The 25,437-nt window shown below is 41.6% G+C and overlaps 1 protein-coding gene across 1 annotated transcript in view; it reads left to right on the top strand.

Moving 5' to 3' along the window:
* The window catches only part of A1CF (APOBEC1 complementation factor), an 83,374-nt gene extending 58,240 nt beyond the window's left edge, over positions 1-25,134 (top strand). Inside the window, 8 exon segments of the mRNA XM_030334899.1 lie at positions 4,217-4,314; positions 10,015-10,288; positions 12,230-12,435; positions 14,820-14,880; positions 14,883-14,936; positions 14,939-14,954; positions 15,952-16,094; positions 19,278-25,134. Coding sequence (XP_030190759.1) covers positions 4,217-4,314; positions 10,015-10,288; positions 12,230-12,435; positions 14,820-14,880; positions 14,883-14,936; positions 14,939-14,954; positions 15,952-16,094; positions 19,278-19,429 — 1,004 coding nt within the window. The 3' untranslated portion in view covers positions 19,430-25,134.
* The last annotated feature ends 303 nt before the right edge of the window (positions 25,135-25,437 follow it).

Genomic DNA, 25,437 nt, shown 5'->3' with positions numbered 1-25,437 from the left:
GGACAAAGGATTCAGAAATAATTATTTCACAGACACAGCGTTTCAGTCGGGGTTCATAAGACGGTTCTAGAAATGGACGGTGATGATAGCTGTACATGGTATTTTTTGATCTAATTAAAACACGACCTTTTTTTGTTTGCTTTTTTGTCCTACTAGTTATAATGAAGATAATAAATGCTAGCGCTCTCTCCCTCTCCACCTCTCTCCCTCTGATGGCACAACTCAGGGCTCTATAAAGATGTGTGGCGGCTTCTTGGCACTCCACAAGAGAATATGAATTATACGGGATGGATAACTAGCAGACATCTGCTGTATTAGGAATAAAAAGTCAGAGCTGAACTGCTTTATTTTCCAGTGGAAAGGGTGTGTTTATACTTCTCTCGGAAAATATATGGGGAGAAACAGGAAAATAACGCTTTAAAAATCCTATTTAAAGTTTGGGTCCCTCGGAAAAGCCCGAATATTCCTGGCAAATATTCGACCGTCTTGTTTTAACCCTGATTAGCCTGGAAATATTGTACTGCCACTCAGAGAGATCAATGACAATCAGAACAGGAACTGGGGCTGAAAATGTATGTTCTTCCCCAGCATAGCCTAAGGGTATGCACGGAAATTCCAATTATAGTCATTCTACAAAATCTGATTTCTCTAAAACAGTTTAGCGTCAGAATCAGCAGGAGGGGCTTGTGAAAACAGACTGCTGGCCACCTCGCCCCATCCCCGCTCCCCCGCCCCATGGTTTCTGAATCATGGGTCGGGGGTGGACCTAGGCTGATACTTGCTGCTCAGAAGACCACACTTGGAGAACCACACCCCTCTGATAATCTTCCTTGGGATCCCAGGTGTGTTTCTCTTCAGGTACTTGATGTGCTGCTCTTCAGAGTACTATTTTTCTAATTCCCCATATTAGGACTTCAGAGTCTTTTTACCATTGCTGACGATGACCACGGGCATTTTGTTTTCCTCCACCCTCTGCCAGATGATGATCAATCAGTAAACAAACTCCTCTACACTAAAGAAGGGGCATACGATGATAAGCCAGGTGGTTAATACCATTGTAGAGAAAACCAAGCTCACACGCTCAAATTTGTTTCAGGGGGCTATATTTTCATACAGTAACATTTCCAAAATCAGGTGCAGCTGGACAGTATTGCTCAAAAATGCCAGTCTGTTTCCTTGTCTACGAACAGAATTTGAGGACATTTAGATCCATTGTCATCTGAAATGCCACCTAACTAATATGAACGACGGAAGTTGGCGTGCGAATTGACTAGTAATATTCGTTCGTCCCATGTCTATTTATAGAGCATCCTCTGTACACAAGGGAGGAGGTAGGACCTAGGTGAAGACAGTACCGAGATGGCCCCAAAGGAGGTCTTGTTCTCGGGGGGCTACCAGTCTAGTGGAGCCCAGATGAAGGACAGCACTGGAGAACGTACAGAGCAAAGACTGGAAAGACACAGGTCCTTATGGGCCCACCTTTGACTTCTCAGTCACCAGGACAAGCCATGGGGTTACGTCATGAAAATTACCCTCCCCGACCCTGGAGGAATGAAGACAGTGTGCTGGAAACTCAGGGAATTACGTGTCCCATGCTTCGTGGTCTCAATTGCCTTTATGTACGTTCTCTGCCGAGCCGGACAATTCTGCTCTCTACACCCTTTGCCAGAAGAAGTCAAGGGCTGGATGCAGAGGGAAGAGAGAGGGCCATGATGGTTTTACATCATCCTGACAACACAGCCCTACCATTGTTCCAAAAGAAGATAACATATAGCCGTTGAACCACGTGGCAGAGTAAAATGTCTGTCTTTGTGACCTTGAATCTGATAGGATAGATGACTGAGCTTTGATAGGGAGGCGACAAAAGGAGAACCCTCGTGTCCTCTTCTGGACCCCACTGGGAAAGTGTCCCATCCTATGTGATGTCTGGGAACTTAAGGAGAGGAGAAGAAACCGCATCTCTCAAGACACACCCACTTGAGTGTCACTAAAAGAGGACAGTCGTCACGCTAAACTACTAACAAGTTAATGTCAAAGAAGTTTCCATTTTACCTTCACTCTAGGTGAAACTTCTATTTAAAATTTTTTTTAATGTTTATTTATTTTTGAGAGACAGAGTGCAAGTGGGGAAGGGGAAGAGAGAGGGAGACACAGACTGTGAAGCGGGCTCCAGACTCTGAGCCGTCAGCACAGAGCCCGACACGGGGCTCGAACTCACGAACCGCAAGATCATGGCCTGAGCTGAAGTCACACGCTTAACTGACTGAGCCACCCAGGCGCCCCGAAACTTCTATTTTTAAAACTGAGTAGGCAACAATATTCTCTAACAACATTTTCATAATCAAGGTAAAATATAAGGTTCAACCGTGTTGGTAAAACGTTTCTTTCTTTTTTATTTTCATGTTGCCATTAGCACCTGCAGCAGTCTCTCTACATTAAAATAGGTCAGGTCGATTTGTTATTTTTTTATTACACAAACAATAGAAATAAACATTGCACATGTTTGTAAAATACCAAAGAATATAAATTAACATGTGAAAGCCCCCTTTATTCTCTGCAAATTTTCTCCCCATTCCTTACATAACCTGTATTAACAGTTTGGTCTCTATGTTTCCAGCTCTCTTTCTGTGTGTGTGTGTGTGTATGTGTGTGTGTGTGTGTGTGTATCCATATTTCTGTATATATATATATATATATATATATATATATATATATATACACAACCCATATATATATGGGTTGGGATTTTGAAAACATAAATGTTACAAAATTATACTTACTATTTTACAAATTTTTGAATTTCACAATAGGTCTTAAATCTTTCCGTGTAAGCATACATAGGTCTATCTTTTCTCTTTAAAGACTTATTTCTTTTTTTTTTTTATTATTTGTTTGAGAGAGAGGGTTGGGGGAGGGGCAGAGAGAAAGGGAGCGACAGAGAATCCCAAGCAGCCTCCACACCGTCAGCACAGACAGTGGGATGCGGGCTCCATCCTACAAACTGCGGGATCACGACCTGAGCCGAAACCAAGAGCTGGACGCTTAACCAACTGAGCCGCCCAGGCGCCCCTAAAGACTTATTTCATTTGATATGAATGTACCAGATTTAATCACTCTCAGGAGAATGGACTTTAAGTTGTTTTATTTTTGCTACCACAATAGTGAGAGCTAACATCCTCATATATGATCCTTTTGCATATAGGAGTGCTTCTGTAAAAGATGTTCCTCAAGGGAGAATTCTTGGATATCTACATTGTTTCCAACATGTAGATATTATGAACAGCAGGGAAAGAACTATCTTGGTTTTCAAATGTTCTTTCAGAAACTACCTTTTTTTTTTAATCGAAAGACTATCAGAGAAGCAGTTAAGAGATCAGAGTTCCAGTTGCTAGCTGTGTGAACCCTTACAAGCTCACCTTCCTTGTTAGAACCTTAGATTCCTAATCTTTAAGTTAAAAATAAATTAAGGTCAAGTGAATTTTTATTTTTTTTTAATATTTTTAAGTTTACTTATTTTGAGAGACAGAGAGCAAGGGGGGAAGGGAAGAGAGAGACAGAGAGAGAGAATCCCAAGCAGGCTCAACACTGTCAGCACAAAGCCTGATGCGGGACTCGAACCCACAAACTGCAAGATCGTGATCTGAGCCAAAACTAAGAGTTGGACACTTAACCGACTGAGCCACCCAGGCACCCAAGGTCAAGTGAATCTCTAAAAGCTTAAAGTAAAGCATTGCTAAAGTCTCTCCTAATTCTAAAGTTGTACTACATAAATCAAAAGAAATAAAATATTTGTCTGGGGGAAAAGCCATAAAATTTTATAAGGTAATCGCCTAAATATATATTTATAGGATGACCAATAGTTCAAAACAATTGAAAAAATATTTTACCAAGTATAAGTTACTATTGTTTACATTATATAGAGACAAAATAAGATAATGCTTCTACTCTTAAAGGTCTTCTAATCTAGGAAGTGGAAAACACAAAAATCTATAATAATATGGAAGAATATAGGTGACATAAAAAAATTACAAACAAAAGCTTCTACTGAATGTGTACAATTGTAAACCTGGACATAGCAAACATTCTCAAGAAGAACTTAACCTAAATAATAAGTCTCAAAAAAAAAGCAAATACTCTTGGAAGCCAAATGCTAAAATGTACCATTCTCGGTGTTGTCTCAAGGTTGCTAATGGGGCTACTTTCTCTCTGTTTACAGGTGCTGTGGAGAGGGTAAAGAAAATCCGCGACTATGCTTTTGTGCATTTCAGCAGTCGAGAGGATGCAGTTGAGGCAATGAAAGCTTTAAATGGAAAGGTAATATAGGACAATGTGCGTGCACACACACACACACACACACACACACACACACAAGTTCCACCCAAGTTTGGTGTGGAAATTTTGTTCAAAAGAACGATCCCACAAGTCTGTGTCACTCAGGCTTTCTCTACCTCTAACATGACTGCCTCGATCCATTGAAGATGAACAGAAGAGTCAGCGACAGAAAACACCATGGAGATGTGGCTCCTGTGTCCAGCCCTGTCTCTAATTTGGGCTGATTTGAACAAGTCACTGCCCCTCAACTTCCTTCCCAAGTGGGGGATTGGAGTATTGGCGTAGGTTATTTCAAGGTGTTTTTCTCAGGTGCAACTTTCTGTCATTACTTTGAGAGATTATCACCTCAGTAGTGCAGTATTTTGGAGGCTGATGACCAGAAAAGATGTCAAGTTCACTGCTGTCAGTCCGCCCTCAGAGTTTTGATCTCCCTACTCTGGAAGGCTTTGGGTCTCTTCACCTGGCCAAGAATAAGGTCCAGGAAAAAGCTAGTTTCTAAGTCCTTTCTCCTGACTTGTAAATAGAAACCAATATAATATTTACTTATCAATGCAAAAAACATTAAAACCCTTTGGGACACCTGGGTGGCTCAGCCAGTTGAGCGTCCAACTCCAGCTCAGGTCATGATCTCACAGTTTGTGAGTTCAAGCCCCGCGTCGGGCTCTGTGCTGACAGCTCAGTGCCTGGAGCCTGCTTTGGATTCTGTGTCTCCCCCTCTCTCTTTCCCTCCCCTGCTCACTCTCTCTCTCTCTCTCTCTCTCTCTCTCTCTCAAAAATAAATAAAATTTTTAAAATATTTAAAAAAAACACTAAAACATTTTTATAGACCACTTATCTTGCTAAATAATGTCTGGGATACAAAAAAAAACCCAAAGATACTTGTCAGCAAGCTAAAAGTCTACCAGAGGAATAAGTACACACACATCTTTCATAGTTCAGCCAAATAAGTTTCATATATATATTATATATTTGTGTATATATGTGTATATGTGTATATATATGTATATGTGTATATGTATATGTGTATACACATGTATGTGTATGTATATGTATATGTATATAAGTACACACACATCTTTCATAGTTCAGCCAAATAAGTTTCATATATATAGTATATATATGTGTATATATGTGTATATGTGTATATATATGTATATGTGTATATGTGTATATGTGTATATGTATATGTGTATATATATGTATACGTATATATATGTATACACATATATGTATACACATGTATGTGTATGTATATGTATATGTATATAAGTACACACACATCTTTCATAGTTCAGCCAAATAAGTTTCATATATATATTATATATGTGTGTATATATATGTATATGTGTATATATATGTATATGTGTATATGTATATGTATAGATGTATATGTGTATATATGTATACACATATATGTATACACATGTATGTGTATGTATATGTATATGTATATAAGTACACACACATCTTTCATAGTTCAGCCAAATAAGTTTCATATATATAGTATATATATGTGTATATATGTGTATATGTGTATATATATGTATATGTGTATATGTGTATATGTATATGTGTATATATATGTATACGTATATATATGTATACACATATATGTATACACATGTATGTGTATGTATATGTATATGTATATAAGTACACACACATCTTTCATAGTTCAGCCAAATAAGTTTCATATATATATTATATATGTGTGTATATATATGTATATGTGTATATATATGTATATGTGTATATGTATATGTATAGATGTATATGTGTATATATGTATACACATATATGTATACACATGTATGTGTATGTATATGTATATGTATATAAGTACACACACATCTTTCATAGTTCAGCCAAATAAGTTTCATATATATATTATATATATGTGTATATATGCGTATATATATGTATATGTGTGTATATATATGTGTACGTATGTGTATATATGTATGTGTATATGTGTATATATGTGTGTATATATGTGTGTATATATGTATATATATGTATATACACACACACACACATATATACACATAAAAAATGGTGAGTATATCCAAAGGGAGGAGGAATGAGCCATTTAGAATCAGAAAATCTTCGTGGAGATGAGAAGATGGTAACTATCAGAAGCCATAAAAATTGGGCAGATTTCCCAAATCAAAACACATGGAAATGGAGAGGCGGTTTCCGAGGCACAGAATTTGGAAAGCGCAAGAAGTGACTAAGGAAGGTGGAAGTAGAGCGATTCAGTTAGAACATGATGCACGCAGGGCTGTGTCGCCTGTCGGGCTTTGCACCAGTCAGTCCTCACAGCAGCCAGCTGGCAAAGGGGCTAAGTACAGAAGTGTGAGTGCGGGGAAGGGGAAGCAAAAGAGTGGAGGAGCTGAGGGTCACCGCACCCCTGGGGTCAAGGCGACAAGGGGCGGGAGACATCACAGGAAACCTCAGAGAGAGAGGACTGGACAGAGCAGATCTCCTTGGGAGAAAGAAGCAGGGGTGTTTGGCCGAAGGACACGGCCAGCAGCTAAGGGAGTACCTCCCAGAGCAGGTTCGTCAGTCACGGGGGGCTGGGCTTAGGGGCCGATCTGGGGTCCACAGACATCCTTGAGTCCTGCAGGAGAGAAAGTACTGACTCCGAAATGCAAAAACTGCAAAGCAGAAATTCATGCGGATTTAAATACACGTCCATGAAGCAAATCACCACCTCGTCTTTATCGACGATCACATTTAGTGCCATAAAGCTGTTATTACTCTGAAAACAATTCATAGGTCAGTTTCTCCATTTGAGAACATTCCTGAGGATACATGATGAATGCTGAGAAGAGACGGTCATAAATTAAGCGCTAATAATTACATTGAAATAATTACGATGCAAAAATGCTCAAATTGTTCCCAAATTTTACAGCTAGATAAGCTAGGTATATTTTTTAAAGATGTTATGTCTTGGGGCACCTGGGTGGCTCAATCAGTTGAGCATCCAACTCTTGATTTCAGCTCAGGTCATGATCCCGGGGTCACGGGATCAAGTCCCACATTGGGCTCCACGCGGACAATGGAGCCTGCTGAAGGTTCTCCCTCTCTCTCTCTCTCCTTTCGCTGCCCTTCCCTCCCCCATTCTCTCTCTCTCATTTTGAATAAGGGCTTGAAGGAGGGCGGGAAAGGAAAGTAGGAGAAATCTCCACGTAGGGCTATGGGGCATGAATTGAAAACATCCAGGAACTGACTGGATGTCGGACTGAGCCATTGGCTGGTTTTCAATATGGGGGATCAGGATGATACCGTGGGGGAAGCCAGGAAAGGAAACCTATTTAGAGACAAAGGGGATGAACTGAGCTTTGCACGTGGTTCTCTATTTTAGAAATACTTGTGGATGTCTGTGATGTGTAAGGAATTTTTCGGGGCTTGGGAATATACCAATGAATAATATATCACCCTAGGTCTTGAAACGTCTAGAGCAAATCACTAAAAGACAATACTGAGTTTAAAACACTCAAGGGGTGCCTGGGTGGCTCAGTCGGTTAAGCATCTGACTTTGGCTCAGGCCACGACCTCACAGTGCAGGAGTTCAAGCCCCACATCAGGCTCTGTGCTGACAGCTCAGAGCCTGGAGCCTGCTTCAGATAATCTGTCCTCCTCTCTCTGTTCCCCTCCCCCACTCATGCTCTCTCTCTTTCTCTCTCAAAAATAAATAAATGTTAAAAAATTTTTTTAAAACCACTCCTACGGGGACAATGAAGCACAAATTCTATTACAATATGGAACCTGACTTTGCAGTAAAGAATCATTCCATTAAAAATGTCTCTTGATAGGAAGGTCTATAAGCAGAGACCTATTTGGGTCTCTCTCACCTTCCTCAAGACAGGACTGAAGATAAAGAATCTTATTACTGGGGCGCCTGGGTGGCGCAGTCGGTTAAGCGGCCGACTTCAGCCAGGTCACGATCTCGCGGTCCGTGAGTTCAAGCCCTGCGTCGGGCTCTGGGCTGACGGCTCAGAGCCTGGAGCCTGTTTCCGATTCTGTGTCTCCCTCTCTCTCTGCCCCTCCCCCGTTCATGCTCTGTCTCTCTCTGTCCCAAAAAAAATAAATAAACGTTGAAAAAAAAAATTAAAAAAAAAAAAAAAGAATCTTATTACCAAGACCACCCCCTTCCTTTGATACTCTGATCTGTTGCTTCTAATTATATCAACACCATTGTAAAAATAGGTGAATATCATCAGGATTCTCTCTCAGTATATTCCAACTAACATATCCAAGACTGGCTCTTGCTGCTAAAAAGTAGGGCAGATATAGGAAACTAAGAACAAGTTGCCCCAAGGCTGACCAAAATGGTCACAACAACCAAGAAGCACAACTTTGTCCGGCCAACCTCAATGACCCCAGAATGGACTGAGGCTCTCACCAAATGGCGAGCTGCTATGACAGAGAATCCTTGCAGGAACACTTCGTATCATTCCTTTTCTTTACAAAAAATAGAGGCTCACAACATTCTTATTCAGAGGAAGCTACAAATGCTTCCTCACAACACCTTGTCCCATTGATAAGAAATACGTCAATCTGTCAAGCATTTGTTGAGAGCCATCTTTGTCTGTGTTGGCAAGCAAGAGAGAAAAGTGAGTGGCGCGCATAGATCTACACACATCCATTATCTTCCACGTCAAGATCTGTTTGCAAAATGTTAGAAACTTGCGTCGGAAGCAAACACCGCTCCAATAATTCTTGAGGACACGTTTTAAGAAGTGCGTGACTTGAGAAATCGCGGTGCTTCCCCTGGTTTCTCTGCCAGTTCCCAGCTGTGCAACAGATCAAAAGGTTGCTTCACGGGTTCCTGGGGGGAAAGTACAGTGGCCTCCTTGATCCCTCTTCCCTGAGTAAGGCCCTATTTTTAAGTCTCTTTTCTTTTCTAGTAAAAACTTACCTATTGTGTAGCCGCTCTATGAAGTAAGCCATTTAGGGGCACCTGGGTGGCTCAGTCATTTGAGTGTCTGACTTCGCCTCAGGTCATGATGTCATGTTTCATGAGTTCAAGCCCCACGTCAGGCTCACTACAATCAGTGTGTCAGCGCAGAGCCCGCTTTGGATCCTCTGTCCCCCTTTCTCTGCCCCTCCCCCAGTCATGCTCTAGCTCTCTCTCTCTCAAAAATAAACAAAACATTTAAAAAAGAAGAAGAAGTAAGCTATTTAGCTGGCTGGCAGCTGGAACGACCAGACGAGGCTACCCGTGCCAACATGCTAACAACTGATAAGATTTCTTTATTGGTTTCCTTTCACCTTCTTTGTGCTGTGCTAAGTAGTAAAGATTATGTTCCACCCGTTATTAACCTAAAATTTCTTAGAATTACATAACATGTAATTTAAAACATATATATCTCATAAAAATATCACATAACTCTCTGTTGCAATGACTGTATTCACATAATTTATAACCTGTATGTCAGAAGACAGTGGTCAGTTTGTCACTGTGAAACCTGGTGCATATTATGTGCAATGTACCAACAAAACGACTCAGGAAAACTCAACTGACCCACAAACGTGAACCGATAAAGAGACAAGATATGTGTAAGCGAAACAGCGAACAGAGCAGCAAATTGACTAACGCTCAGGAGACTAGGGCTCAGCCGCACTGGGTTGCCTTCATATCTTCTGATGTTGTTTCTTCTTTGCTCTCTACAACAGGTGCTAGATGGTTCCCCCATTGAAGTGACCCTAGCCAAACCAGTGGACAAGGACAGTTACGTTAGGTACACCCGAGGCACGGGCGGAAGGGGCGCCATGCTGCAAGGAGACTACACCTACTCTTTGAGCCATGTTTACGATCCCACCACAACCTACCTTGGAGCTCCTGTCTTCTATGCCCCTCAGGCCTATACAGCAATTCCCAGCCTTCATTTCCCAGCCACTAAAGGACATCTTGGCAACAGGGCCATTATCCGAGCCCCTTCTGTTAGAGGTAATGCTCATCAGCTCTTGCCCTGGAATAACTCTACAATTTCAAATGATTTGTATTGCAATAGCCTTAGACAAATTGGATGGGTCCACCGGGAGAAAAGAACTGGAAAATTGTTCATGAAAAATCAAATATTATTATATCAATAGTTGTCCTCTCATAAAAATCTTTTTTCACATTACAACTGGTTATTGGAAAAACTTGGTCAGGACATAGCACAAAGGAGTCTAATGCATACATTTGGTCTTCGCATGGGTGCATAAAGTTTGTACAGACTAAATAGTTAGCTTCTCCCTTATCATTGGACCACCACCATATTGCAGTCATTTGTGACTCATTAGAAAATTTACAAATGAAAGCAAGGATGGGCCAATGAAAACCAGTTATGTCAAATAGCAAAAACACGTCAAGGCACATGTGCCTTTGAGGGCGACTCAGGGGCCTATTCATATATAAATCAAATTATCATAAACATGTTCTAAGAGACACATGACATGCTTTCATTTGACCTCCTCCCAGGATTATGTGCTATGCCTTCTAAAAAGCCACACTAGTGAGGAAATCAACTTATTTCTCCAGGATATGGGGAACTAAATAGTAAGGTCCAAATAGAAAAAAGACTGACTACTAAATGATAAATCTTTCCTATGTAATCCTATAAGAGTTCCAAATGTTCAAGCAGTGTTCTGGGCTCAGTTCAAGCAAGATAGATGAAAAGGAAAGCATTTTTTAAAATTTCTAGTAAACTAGTTTGTCTCTGCCTAATGGGGTCCTTCAGAATGGTCCTGCTAGGATGTAGTTAATGCCAAAAGAATCCCAGTTCTGTCTTCCAAATATGAAACCATTCTGGGCAACTTGACAACAAACTGTGTATTTAAATCCCATCCTTGGGTTTTAGTTAGAAGCAAAGGGGCATGTCAAATTACTGTGGAAACTATCCTCTTACTGTGTTTTACTATTTTTCAGGAAAACTGAGTTGGCCATCCTAAGATCTCTAGTCTTCAACAGCCTTAAAATTTCCATAATCATCATAAAATCACTCTACCCAAGATTATAATGCTAAGGAAATCATCAGGTTTTCCTCCGGTATAATCTATCTATGTGGTGGCAAATTATGTCATTAAAATATTATGAATTTGTAATCTGAAATCATATTATGAAATAATGCATATGTTAAATATAAATTGGCAACCAGTTGTAATGTAGGAAAAAAACAAACTCCACTCCAAGGGAAAAAAATACCTTATAACAAGAAAGGAAATCAATGAATGAGATTCATGGATGAAGGGTAATCAATTTAATTTTTTTTATCAACTTTATGCCATCAGTAGGAAATCAAAGTGGCAACACAGCAAAACAAAAAATCAAAAGGAATCTATTAATGAAACTCAATGGGAATTTAAGCCTCACATTGACAGGCCATGAAACAGAAAATAGTGAACTTAAAAACCTGTTTTCTCAATGTTCCATTTCCCGACTGATCACTGGGGACGGAACTATTGGGGAAGCTAGAATTCATTTTTGATTTCCTGATCGAAGATAAAAATGCAACTCTTATTTTAATACATGTGGTCATAACATGCTGGGATCTTGAAATAAATGCCTTCCCAACATTTATTAGCCTATAGAAAAATATCAACAAAAGGTTAACTGCAGACAGAAGTTGCAAAATTTTTCTCTGTACCAAAGTTTTAAAGTTGCTCGTGTACTTAGTGATGATAGCTTTGATAGGATTGCTTTCTTCCCCAGTCAAAAAGAAAACACAAAAACACACCTGTGGCGACTCCTACCTTTTGTTGAGTTTCATTACATCAGAATCCTAGAGTTTTCTGTGCATCGTCAGGGCGGTAATCAATGGGACTTGGGCTAACTTTTCCATTTCAGTAAGATTCAGGGTGATTTTCTGGTGGTTTGATTCAGTTTAATGCCTTCTTACATTCCTAGAAATTTACATGAATGTACCTGTAGGGGCTGCGGGAGTAAGAAGACTAGGTGGCCGTGGCTATTTGACCTACACAGGCCTGGGTCGTGGATACCAGGTCAAGGGAGACAAGAGAGAAGACAAACTCTACGACCTTTTACCTGGGATGGAGCTCACCCCAATGAATCCTGTCACTTTAAAACCCCAGGGAATTAAACTTGCTCCCCAGGTAGGTAATGTTATTCCGGAGATAGTTTCCTTAAGTTAGGCCAAAGACCTTCGTACACCTTTCGTCAAATGATTTGACTTGATCCCTACTTGGGCCACTGCTCGTTTTGTTTTGTTTACATAGATAAAGTGGCCAATCGACACAATGAGAGAATGCCCCGCCATTGAGTGTCACTGTCCCATTTCACTCTTCTTCTTAAAAATGAAGTTTGACACCCTAAATAATCTGAACAACTGGAAAACGAAGATCCTACTAAGAATTATTAACCAATACCTTAAATGCAAATAAAGTGCAGCAAAGACCCTGACTCAAAATAAATGCCTACTGTGTGGGAGTAGGCTAATGGAGAGTATTCGTGACAGGGAATGAATAGACCACTCTTATGTGCCAATAAAGGACATCCTTTATTGGAAACACTGTGGGGTTCTTTAATGTTTATTTATTTTTGAGACAGAGAGAGAGAGAGAGAGAGACAGAGGTGAGTGGGAGAGGGGCAGGGAGAGAAGGAGACACAGAATCCAAAGTGGGCTCCAAGCTCTGAGCTGTCAGCACAGAGACCGATGCGGGCTCGAACCCACAAACCGTGAGATCGTGACCTGAGCCAAAGTTGGACACTTAACCTACTGAGCCACCCAGACTCCCCAGAAACACTATGTTTAAGAGATAAAAACCACACTGCCGATGGTGATATCATTACCCATATTAACTATGAGATGCCATCACTCCTATCCAATTAAGTCTGCTACAATAATTATAGTTGGGCAGTGATTATGGGGAATTTTTAATGCTCTCATTCCACAGCTCCATGTTTCTGCTTGAGGCTGTGGTTTTTATTATTGGAAAATTAAAAGTTATAAAAGCTGTTCCAGTATGGAAAATGAATTAACAGGGGTAAAAATAAAACAAAACAGGATGTATATTAACCCTTAGCCCGTGGGTGTGCAGTACCTCTGATGGTCTCCCTGTAGAGACACTGGCTAAGGAACCAGTAACTGGTTGTTCAGAGGTACAGTCTGTGGACCCTAAAGGACACATTCCTACTCCAGGCCCAAAGGTATAAGCCCCCAAGTTAATGGAAGTAGGCCTTATGATTGCAAGCAAGTGGAAAACTTGGTTTTCTAACAGCTCATCCTGAGTACTATTTTTGCAGGATTGATGGTTGTCTTACACATCCACATTAGTTCATCTAAGGTTGCTGCTATCCTTACCCAGGCCATTAAAAAAAAAGATGCCTATCAGAGTGGTAAACAGCAACCATTTGTTTATTCAAAAGCCATTTATTGGCCATGTATCATGCACCACTATTGTGTTAGGTGCTGGGGATGGAAAAGAGAATATAATACGGTCTTTGCCATCAAAACTCATATGGCAATCCAGTAAGAGACAGCTGACACATAAGCCAATTAATTGTAATAAAATTAATTGTAATAAAATCATGATGAAGCCTTGCTCAGAAAACACTAAAGCTTGTCATCCAATCTATCTTGGGTTAAAATTTAAAATAAGGCACCTTATTAAAGAACTAAGATACTTGGAAATCTTTTAAGAAAATAAAAAATAGTAATTGTTATAAATTCCATGTCATAGTTCTATGAGCTGTCATAGCATGAGGGACAATCTCTCCTTCTTGTATTCAACCCAGATCAGAAGTTGGTCCTGGTTTATAGTAATATGTAAGGAACCATCTCTAGCAACTAACGAAAGTTCTTTCATTTGTCACTGAATCTCTACAACTACAGCTTAGACACTGAAGGCTGTGCCAACCCAAACCAACAGAGTTGGAGCCTTAACAGTTCCACGGTGGAGTCACGAACGCCCACCAGGAGCAGAGAGACAAGGACTGTCCCGTACAGTCAGCAGTTGTAATCCCAGTAACTAGTAACCCATTAAACTTTTACCTTGATTTTTACGAAAATGTAAAGTTAAACCCTATGACAAACGACATGAAGTAGGATATATTCTTAGGTTATTTTCTCTAAACTGCTGTAGACAGAAGGATGAGGGGAATGAGGAAAATCCAGCCACACAGTGCTTGAAATGTCAGTTTTTCTTTAATGGAATAAATACATCTAACAAATCATAGAATTAAGCTATGGGTAAAAAAAAAGAAGAAGAAAACGTTACAGCTAATGGACTGAACTAAAAGCATATTAGAATAATGGCGTGAACGATTTTTGTGAATTAATAGATGTAACATTTTAAATGGAGTTCAAGTTGAGTTCGTCTTAAAATTGTATGAGTCATTAAACCATGTGGCGTTTTATATTTTCTTACATTAGCTTCAACACTGAAGATTAGAGTTTAAAAACCCTGAAAGCTGATGAAATAGTGCAAATACGACAATTGGAAGGAAAAATCACTTTTTTTTGTTTTAACTCTCATAGATATTAGAAGAAATTTGTCAGAAAAATAACTGGGGACAACCGGTGTATCAGCTGCACTCGGCCATGGACAAGATCAACGGCAACTATTCTTATACAAAATAACCATTCCTGCCCTGGCCACCAGAATCCTGCCATGTGCGTAACATCTCCAAATTCCTCATTTTCTAAGATTTTTAGAGTAAGAGTCTCCGGTAAATTGAGTGTATTTGTCACTATCTTTTTTTTGAAAATGTTTATTTATTTTGAGAGAGACAGAAGGTGTGCGGGGGCAGGAGAGGGGCAGAAAAGAGAGGGGGGGGGGTAGAGAGGAGAGAGAGAGGAGAGAGAGAGAGAGAGAGAGAGAGAGAGAGAATCCCAAGCAGGCTCCATTCGGTCAGCACAGAGCCTAACACGGGCTTGATCCCACGAACTGTGAGATCACGACCTGAGCCGACGTCAAGATTTGGACGCTGAAACCCACTAGGCAACTCAGGTGCCCTACGTTGTCACTATCTATATAAGCTAAATATTTCAGTCTACTGCCTACTCAATTTTCATTAAATGCAAACGGTCCAGTCGTGTAGCAGGATAGAGGTGCCAGCCTCTCAAAGGCCCCCACGTTTCAAACAGACGATGAAGACTGCCATAGCATCATCCACCAATGAGAAACTGCAGATGTAAAATGTAACGGAAATGAAAACTGTCGCCCGTCTTTTACCTGTGCAGCGTTCAGGCTGAACCATGGGAAATCACCACGTCGTACATCATGACACCGTGCGCGGTCACTTAAATTTTGGATTAAGATCCTCTCTGGGAGTGGGGTATCCCCGCCTCAAGCCCGCGTCTCTGCACATTTTAGGAACTTTCCTGGTTCACGTGTGCAGTTGAACAGCCACGCGGTGCGTTAGGCGTGTGCCCCAGGAATGTCGTATCCACCGCTGAGGTCCTGGGTCAGGTCACAAATCTCCCTGCACACACACACATACACACACACACACATGTAAAGTCTTAAATGCAAAGAGAATGAAAACCACGCACACAAAACCCCACTATCTGCTCATCTGCGAACACTGACAGCGACAGAGCTTTGCTCCCATCTCAGCCCTCAGCACCCCAAATTTAAATGCCTACCCCGACTGGATATGTCTTGCAGCCACCCCTTCACGCCTCCGAAGCTAAGTGCCTACGTGGACGAAGCCAAGACCTACGCGGCAGAGCACACCCTCCACACCCTGGGCATCCCCACCGACGGGGCCGAGGCCCCCACCGCCCCCGCAGCCGCCGCTGCTTTCCCAGGTACGGAAAATTGTGCCGAACACGGCAGCCCACCCAGCGTGTTTGGGAAACCCTCCCTTGGGACCATGGACCCTTAGAGCTCTTTATGACCCCCACCCACAAGAAATCTGACTTACACCACCTGTGACCAAAGACAGTCTCCAGGTGAGTGGACCACATCCAGGTAGGACAGAGAGGAGTGAGGGGGGAGGGGGGGAGGAGCGGGGGCGAGGCTCAGCTCAGCTTGAGTAGCAGCGTGATCTCGAAAGAGCCAGCCTCTGCATCTGGTCGGCTTGGGTTTTCACTTTTAGTGAGAGAGGCTGGAACGGCCTATTAAGAGTTGATGTTCACTCGAACGCTCAGGGCACGCCAGGTTCTCACCTAAATGCTCCGCATGCTTTATGTTATATCAGTGACGCTCAGGACCCCGCAAGAGGTAGGTTGTGGCGTAATGCCCGTTGTGAGCTGAAGGAACCAAGGACAGGGATGATGAAGTAATTTGGCCAAGGTCAACTGGCTTTTAAGGAGCCCTTGGAGTATCTGCACTTCTCTCATCTTCAACTCACTGACTTCATTGCTTTTGCGTTCCTGGAAGAATCGTGTAGACCATGCATTTCTTAAGTTATTTTAGTCAAAAACTCTGTGTGCAAGAGAGAGTCAGAGACAGATCGAGATCCTTTCAATATGGTGGATAATCAGCCCTCATTTTATCTGCTCCTATAATTTTGGTCTGGAGCGCACTGTTTGCTCAGAATAAGCCTGTCTGTAGATCGACACGCCTCCAGGGTCACATTAAAAGACTTTTCCCCATTTATTATGTACCTACAACCAATGCTAACATTAAAAAGTGAACCCTCTAGAGATTCAAAGAACACCAGACTACAAATTTGTTCTGGAAATTTTTCCTTAACAGTTAGGTTGAGTGACTCCATTCAGTTTTAGCAAATAAAAGTTCATTTCTTTTGAAGAAATTGGTCATGAGTCACGCATTGGCATACCTCCCTTAAAACAATTAAGAGATCTGACTGGACCCAGAAATAGGGCATTTCTGTCAATCCATGCATTCACTCGTATATTGGGCACGTACAGGCGTGAGAACTGTCTGTTGCTCACGAACATAACACCTGGGCCCATTCTGATTTGTCTTCTGTTTCTCAAAAGTCGCGCATGTGTTTTCCATTCTGGCAAGCAGGTTGCAACCGGTGAATGTGACCTCAATGCCAGCTTTGTTCTGTAGAACGGGAGAAGATGTGTGGCGTGCCCCCACGAGGTTGCCAAGACCACAGCTGCCAACGCACAGGGCAGGTCCCCTGGGCTTCGCTGGGGCCATCAGGCCCGTGCTCGATTCCCACACAACAGGGTTTGGCATGTCAGTCTCCTGGGGGTCCTGTGCCACGGCTTCTCGGTTCTGGGAGAAGGGTCAGCCCCTGTCTTGTGGACAGCTGCACCCCAAAGCCACTTAAATAATGTACTGTAAAAACAAATGAGCCACTGTCAGAATTTTCCAGTTGCACATTGCAAAAGATTTGCTTTTACCTAAGAACGTTTGCTCTTGTCCTCACTTCTGTTTGCTCCCACAAGAAGTAAAAATATTAGGGCATGAGAGTTGTCTTGGGGATGCCTGAGAATCTGAGAGCCTCTCTTATAACTTTGCTGTGGAGTCAAGCAAAGAATAATGGGTCACAAGGGAGAATCTGTTTAAATTCCAAATACTCTTGCACTTGGGAAATTAGCCAAGTTGAAGAAGAAAATTCAAAATCCCTAAAATAGAATCTACACCACACACACACACACGCACACATGCACACGCTCTCTTCACACATGTGTATTTCTTACTCACTTATTTAGAAATACTATTTCCAAAGTCAGGGAAGTAATCGGTAACACATTTCTCATCTCGTTGGAAAACAGACCGAACTTCAGTCGTGCCTTAGTCAGCATTACTGGCCAAAGTGTTCAAGCCAAGGAGTGGATTTAATTTTTAAAAAAACAGTCCAGCCAGTTTCCTGCCACCACTTCCTGAGAAGCCACCAGAAAGAAATCAATGTGTCTGGGGTTGGGATGACGGCCACGGCACATAAACCAAATGGGCTTTTTCTTTTTCTCTTTTCTTTTCTTTTTTTTCAGGTCCCGTTTGTTGCTTAAGTATATTTTTCCCTTTTTCTTGTCACCTGCACACTTTTTGGGTCGTCTCAGAAACGGTTTAATTTTGATCTAAAATGTTAACAGGGAAACATTGCTTTTAGGTAATAGCTGTTAGGCCCTTTTCTCTAAACACGGATGTTAATCAGCCAGACGTGATATTAATGTGACTGCCCGTGATGGCCTCCTCACCACTCAAACCCCTTAGTTGTCTGAGGGTGAGGACAAGCATCGTGGCCTCTAGACAGCTTGCTGGAGAGGCAAGATGATCTTTGCCCTTCACGGTCGGGTCTAAATGTAAACAGTCCATGTATTTGCTTTTACGGTGCTACGTAGAAATACACGAAAACGCTCAGTATTTTTTTCTACCGGTCTACCTACTCCCTATATGTCCTTTTTGGGCAAAAGCAATGAGTTTTTAACATTTCACTCAGATGGGGGGGGCACAAATCAGACCCACAGAGCCCCCACTCCTCCAGCCCTGCCAACCTCTCAATCACCTCTCCTCCTTTGTAAATTCTGCACCCCTCTGATAAAGACCCAAATCTCAAGTGTAATTAACTCAGCATCCTGGTAAGTTTCTGTTTCTCGGACTCGACCTCTGGTGTTTCCGATTCTGCAAGCATGAAGTGGATCGGGCACACATAGTTGACCTCGCTTCGAGGAACACTGTCCCCTAAGTCACTGAGTCTAGATATTATGTCTCCTGAGTTCCCTTTTTAATTTTTTTTAATGTGGATTTGTGAGAGAGAGCGAGAGAGTGGGGGAGGGGCAGAGGGAAGGGGGACAGAGGATCCAAAGCAGCAGGCTCTGGGCTGACAGCAGACAGCCTGGCGCGGGACTTGAGCTCACACACCGCGAGGGTCAAGGACCGGAGCCCAAGTCGACGCCGTAAACCGACTGAGCCACCCGGGTGCCCCAGGAGTTCACTCTTTTAGAGGGACGTATTAAACTTTTGGCTTTAAGCGAACGTCAGACTTCATATCCCAAAAAGAAGACAGTTAACCAAAAGGGAGGACGCCCGGATGCCTTTGCTGAAGCTCTCTCTGCCTCCTTCTCCAGGATACGCTGTCCCTAACGCAAGTGCACCTGTGTCCGCGGCCCAGCTCAAGCAAGCGGTGACCCTTGGACAAGACTTAGCAGCATATACGACGTATGAGGTCTACCCCACTTTTGCAGTGACTGCCCGAGGGGATGGATATGGAGCCTTCTGAAGATATCTTTCTTTTAATTTAAGAATAAGACACATACAACTCTATCCGGAAGAAATAAACCTCTCACTCAGTTTCCTTAAGATCACAAGTAATGCTTTTCCTAGAGCGATGCCTTGCCCGAGACTGGTTAGTGTATACTAATTGTAGAATCATGATAGGAGGCTGTATTCCCAGTGAAATCAAATGTCAAGCAGGCTTTTGTCTAACAGAAAGCTAAAGAACCATTGCCCCAACAGTCGTTTCTCCCAGGCTCCTGAGGGACCTGGTGACGGGTTTCTGAACCCTGACAGTGTAAAGAGAGACCTGTTAACCAGCAAGCGTTCAGGGGTCAGCAGACCTGGGCCAGAAACAACAAAGAGAGCCATGTGAATTCCAGAGTCTTAACCTGGGCTCACAGTTGCTTCTGTGACACAGAGAGTCACAAACAGGCAGGGTGGGGGCAGGGGAGGACGCTCTTTGAAAGGCGTTCGCATTGCCCGCCGCGTGGGGTATGTCCTCAGGCTGGGGTCCGTGAAAGACTGCCCAAGGTCTGATGGGGTCAGCATCACTTCCATCCAAAAAGTGCCCCGGGTCAGTCTGTCCTAGGTCAGCATCTTCATGGCCCCCTTGACCCCTGGGGACCTCGTGGAAGTCAGCGTGATGTGCTGCAGGTAATGATAAAATGAACCCGGGCCCACTGTTTACTAAACTCATCGGCCCGCACCTCTCCTTCCCTGGAACCCCCATCCTTGCCAATGGTCCCCCAACACAGTAATCACCCCAGCGTAAAAGGACTTCTCCTTGTAAACTTTTCGCTTGTTCACATTGATTTGTTTTCATATCTGTCTCACGTGGCTCGTGCCTAAAACCATAAAAAGGCGCATCAGATCTACCGATCTTCACTTGTGATGCTTTTTCCTACTCAGCAAAGGGGCTGTGAAGTCTTTTCAAACAGAGGAGTGAAGATCCACTCTCATTTCTTTGGACTTTTTGCAGCATCCAGTCCACCGTCCGGCATTCAGAGACCGTTATATTGACGTGGGGTCAGCCTTGGACTGTCTCACCCACTAGCATGAAATCTGCTCAGAAATCCTCTACCTTTCCTCCCTTCTGTTTTCAACAAGTATCGGACAGCTTTACCGTGTCTGAGCCCTTTGGTCTCGAACTCAGCACAGAAACCTTACACCCTCCACTGCCGATTGATCAGAAGCTGATTCTTAGACACCCAGCCAGGGTGCTGTTTACCAAAATCCTCGAGGGCTTCAGGCCTCTCTCCAGGAACATCTTCTAGGGATACAGGTGCTACAAAAAACCAGGATGGAGGGAGCAGAAAGCTCTACTTTCTTGCCATACATGTAAATGACTGCGTCTGTATCAAAACAGAAATAACCCAGGTCTGAACTCCAAACACCTATCACTACTGTTTCAGTCTCATTAGTGGTTTAAGACCTACAGTACCAGAATTTCCATTTAAAAAAATCCTTTGGCCCTGGTAAAAATTCTACAGGACTCAAAGGAAGACATACACATGAAAACATAGAACCATTGGTCAACTCTTGAGTGGGATCCTGGGATCCAAAATCAGCCCAGATTCCAATCAAAATCAGCTAAATTCCAATAAGAGTTAAAAGTCCTTGTAACCTTTCAGTTCTGTTAATTCTAATCAGGTATCAAAGGCCTCAAGGCTAAGCTCACTCTGAAAGACCCGGTGCTTTCAACTTTACATTTTGATCCTCATATTCCCTAGGATAGTGGCTCCCAAACTTAACTGCACATCAGCAACACCTGGAAGGCTTTTCAGAATGCCTTTACCAAGATGGCACCTCATATGGATTACATCAGAATACCACAGGGTGATATTCTCGGTACTTTTTAAAAATCTCAGGTGATTTCAATGTGCAACTAACTTTGGGAATGGCCATAATCTTTCCATTTCAACCCTGTCTTCAACCCTTAATGTCTTCCTTTTTTATTTCTTTTTCATTAAATAGAAAAATGCAAGAAAAATTTCTCTAAATAGCCAAATCATATTTTTACACATATTCGTCTCATAAAAAGTACAAATTTGAATATAATTCATACTGGCTTCAAACTAACTTTTGGACCAAACTAGTTTTAAAAACGAGGAAGTGAAAAATTCCTCCATAAGCAATTTTGAGGTCCAAATCTACATTCCCGGACAGACCTGCTTTTATACTCAAAAAGAGTAATTACATTGAGGCAGGCAAATTCCCACTGAGTCCAAAAAAGCATTCCAAACTCCAAGAGCAAAAGTTTTAATGTTCTTTAAAATCTCTGGAAATAGAAAAGATTCCTTCTCCATGTCTCGTCAATGCAAAATAGAAGGTTTCATCCAGAGGAGTTTTAAATTTAATCAAAATGAACAGTTAGTTAACCACAGGAATCTTTTTATGAGAAAAATCATTATTCTGGGTGAAATCATAATGAGTTTTTTAACGGCTAAGAAGAGAAGCCTAAACATACAAAAATAGCAAAGTATCGAGAATTGCCACTTGAACACCAAGGAAACACAGGTATTCGTACATTTACCTCGTAAGGATGGATTGTATTCAAGCGAGTAACTATGGTTTTACTTTTTGCTGAAATTTTACTTCATTCTGTAAAATCGAGAGGAATACTTTGAATTCCATTAGAACCTATTCGTAGAAAGTAACAATGTGTCTGTAGTGCCATATGTATTGACTTTGCCCAAATTGAGTCGTGTAGAACAGCTCCAGCTATAATGAGTTTGGAACTTTAAAAAAATGAGATGTTTAAAAATCAAGTGTGGGACCACAGGTTTACTTCACATGATGTTGATGTTTTTGGACGTCAGAAATTAGCACCTGTTTAATACCTATTGTACCTTGTGCATCAAATCTATTTTTTGTTACTTCTTGCTTTCTTATTTCCTAGAAAAGACTCTTCACAGAAGAAACTAACATGAGTAAACCAACCAAATGATAACAGAGTACCGAACCAATCATTTAGAAGCATCTAGTGAATTAGAATTGAGTTTCTAAGTTTTGGTACTTAATAGCTTAGTGAAAATTAAAATTAACCGCCGTTACTCACGAGAAACGGTACAGTAGTGAGATTAGATATCTATTCTCTTACCCGTAAGAGTGCTGCTTATTCTCCAATTGCTATATTTCTCTCCCACCCCATTACTGTAACTAGAAGACCATCTTTACCTGTAGCAAGATACAGTTTTCCTACATAGCCGGTTCTTGCCTCCCACCTGTGCCCAAACCTGGTATCATGCCGGACCACACTGTGTTGGCGTAAAAGCACCCAAAATGCTGCTAGAAAGCTACCTCATGTTAAAAAAACATTGACTTCAAAAAATATCTAACAAACCACAGGTCCTGGACTTTTTAATGGTGAATGGAGATCAAATTATAGCTATGTATTAATAGCTATGTAATTTAATACCTATTACGGCTATGCAATCATTATGCAGGAAATTAGGTTTAGTTTTACTTAAAAGTTTTTGTAAACACAACCTCCCATTCACATTGATTAGCTTTTCATAAATATTGCCTCAATGTAATTTTTGATTTATGTCCATTTTCACAGTATGTTTTAAATGACTGTTTTCTAGTTCTGCCTTGGACAACTGGGTCACAGTTTGAATCCATGGGGACAGGGAGATTCTCCAGGGTGGCTTTTCAAGAAGAAGAGTCAGTAAAGACAGTATTTGGAGTAAATTGTTTTCGTATCCAAAGCTACAAAGTTTGATAAAATATAGTAATGTTGCATAGCTCCAGGACCAGCCAAGATTTCCCCCAAATAACTTACAACTAACAGTGAGCAGTGTGCCCCAGGGTTCACACAAGGCCATGGTCATTCATCGCCTCCTTGACTTCATTCGTACAGAAATACCCAGGAGACGAAACAACTTATATCTTTTACATCTTGGGGATACATTTTTACCTATATATAAATACCTCTGTCCAAGACAAAACCGAGCTTCAAGTATGACACTTACAGTAAACTTTGTGGTAAATACTTTTACAAGAAAACATTAACGGCAAAATTTGGGAGTTTCAATGTACTTCTTGGAAGACAGAGAAACTAGGGACCCAATATTCCTTCCTGACATGGAATCGTTACCTACTGCTTTTTGTTGAACTGATCACCAAATATGATGTTGAAATTCTACTTCATTCTAGTGATGTCTTGAAAATGCTTCAAGCTTTACAAGAACATAGTCATAGAAAATGTCATGTATCCACCGGGATCGATGTTTGCCTTTGCCAATGTTAGGACTAAGCCAAGCATGTCCTGCTCTAATGAGTAAAAAACCATCAGATAAATGAGACTTTCTGACCTCCATGCCAGATCACTTTGCTTATGGAGTAGAACATACAAAAACTTTTTTCAACAGAAAATTCATACAGAATATTCTACCGAATTCTACAGAAAATTCTACAGAGAATGTCCATTTTACAAGCCAGGTTTTTCTTACAATATTTCTACAGGAAATAGAATGTGTGAGTTTAATAGGGAGAATAGTGCGTATCTTGAACACATACACTCACTGATGGGAGAATGTGAACTTTAGGCATTTTCAGGTCACCTCAGTTTTGTAGAAAAGAGAAAAAGAAAGCCTTATACTTCAGCTAATAGTGAAAAGAAACTAGTAAACAATCTGGAAGTGAAAAATAATTCACTCATTTGCCTGGAAACCAGAAGCCCCCATTCATTCGAACATGCCTGGAATGAGATCTAGAACCCTTCTACACCTCCTTCCTCCCACTGTTCTCCTGTTTGGGGAGAGAAATCAAGAAGAATATTCCTTGCATTCTCTTTACTTTGTCTAAGGGAAGGGGAGGTGCCAAGAAACAGCACTTTAAAGAAAATAAGCTGCCTTCAGAGACTTCCTGGAGACTGAAGAACATCAACCCCACTCGGGGTTAACTATGTCCCTCTGGGATGACAGTATGTTCTGTTTGCCGGGACAGCCCTGTTTATCAATATTAACAATAACCCTTCAGACTCACAAATGTGTCCCAGTTTAGACAAGTTATACAGTGACCTCATCTTGTTGGCTCCTTTTCTTTTCTTGTCGTTCCTTTTTTTTTTTTTTTTTAATCTTATAGAATTGGCTTTATCCTCTCCAGAACAGGTGCACGTTAAAGGAAAATGCCCAACTGACTTCTTTCTGACGGAGGTAGGAGCAGAGAGAAAGCGAGAGAAACGTGTCGTCCTCTCATTTATGATTACCCTCAATCCACTCCCTACCCAGTGACCCCACCACCAACCCCTTTCTGGTCCTGGTCGTCCTCCCCAAGCCCCTGGGCTCTGGGTCCTGAGCTCTGCCACTGGGGCCAGATGGGACAGGGAACAAGATGAAAGGTAGGGCATTGGGAGGGTTTTGGAGGATTTGCCAGTTCCTTTCTTCCTTAAACCAAGCTCCTTATGCTGCAAACCAGGAAGGGCTTCCAACATCAGCCTTCCTCATAAAAGGCACGCTGCTTTTTCCCTTCCATGTTTTACAGATTTGCTCAAATATCTGCCTCTCACGTCGATTACTGTTTGCTCATGGAACTATCCTCATATAATCTCATATAAAGTGTTGAATATGTCTTAATGGAGAAGAATACTGACAGATACTTCCCTTTTTATAGAACTTCCTTTTACTCTCTCATTATTTTCTTCGCTGATAGTAAGAATTAAACAAATTATAATCTCTATTGCTATAAACCAGAGGCCTCTATTTCACAGAATGGATGATTCGTCTGTATTTATTATGCACCTTCTCCTCTGCCGGAAACTATGAACGGGTGTGTGTGTATTTCCACAGCACAGTACACGGTCCCATGACACATCGTCTGCATTTTTCCAAACTGAGTGTAATTGCACTGAAGTTCACCCGTTGGTAGCTTTTTTCACTCAGTCGGAATCCCCCAAATTAAATCAACCCTGTTCTCAATTTTAAGTTTCAGCCATTAGTGTCAAATACAAGGTGGGTGCTGTAAGCCTTGGCAAAGATGACTTTCACCCTTGACCTGTTATAATTGCGA

This window comes from Lynx canadensis, chromosome D2 (genome assembly GCF_007474595.2).
Source record: "Lynx canadensis isolate LIC74 chromosome D2, mLynCan4.pri.v2, whole genome shotgun sequence".
Lineage (NCBI taxonomy): Eukaryota > Metazoa > Chordata > Mammalia > Carnivora > Felidae > Lynx > Lynx canadensis.
Note: the sequence above shows the minus strand (reverse complement) of the source record. Positions and strands in the feature narration are given on the sequence as shown.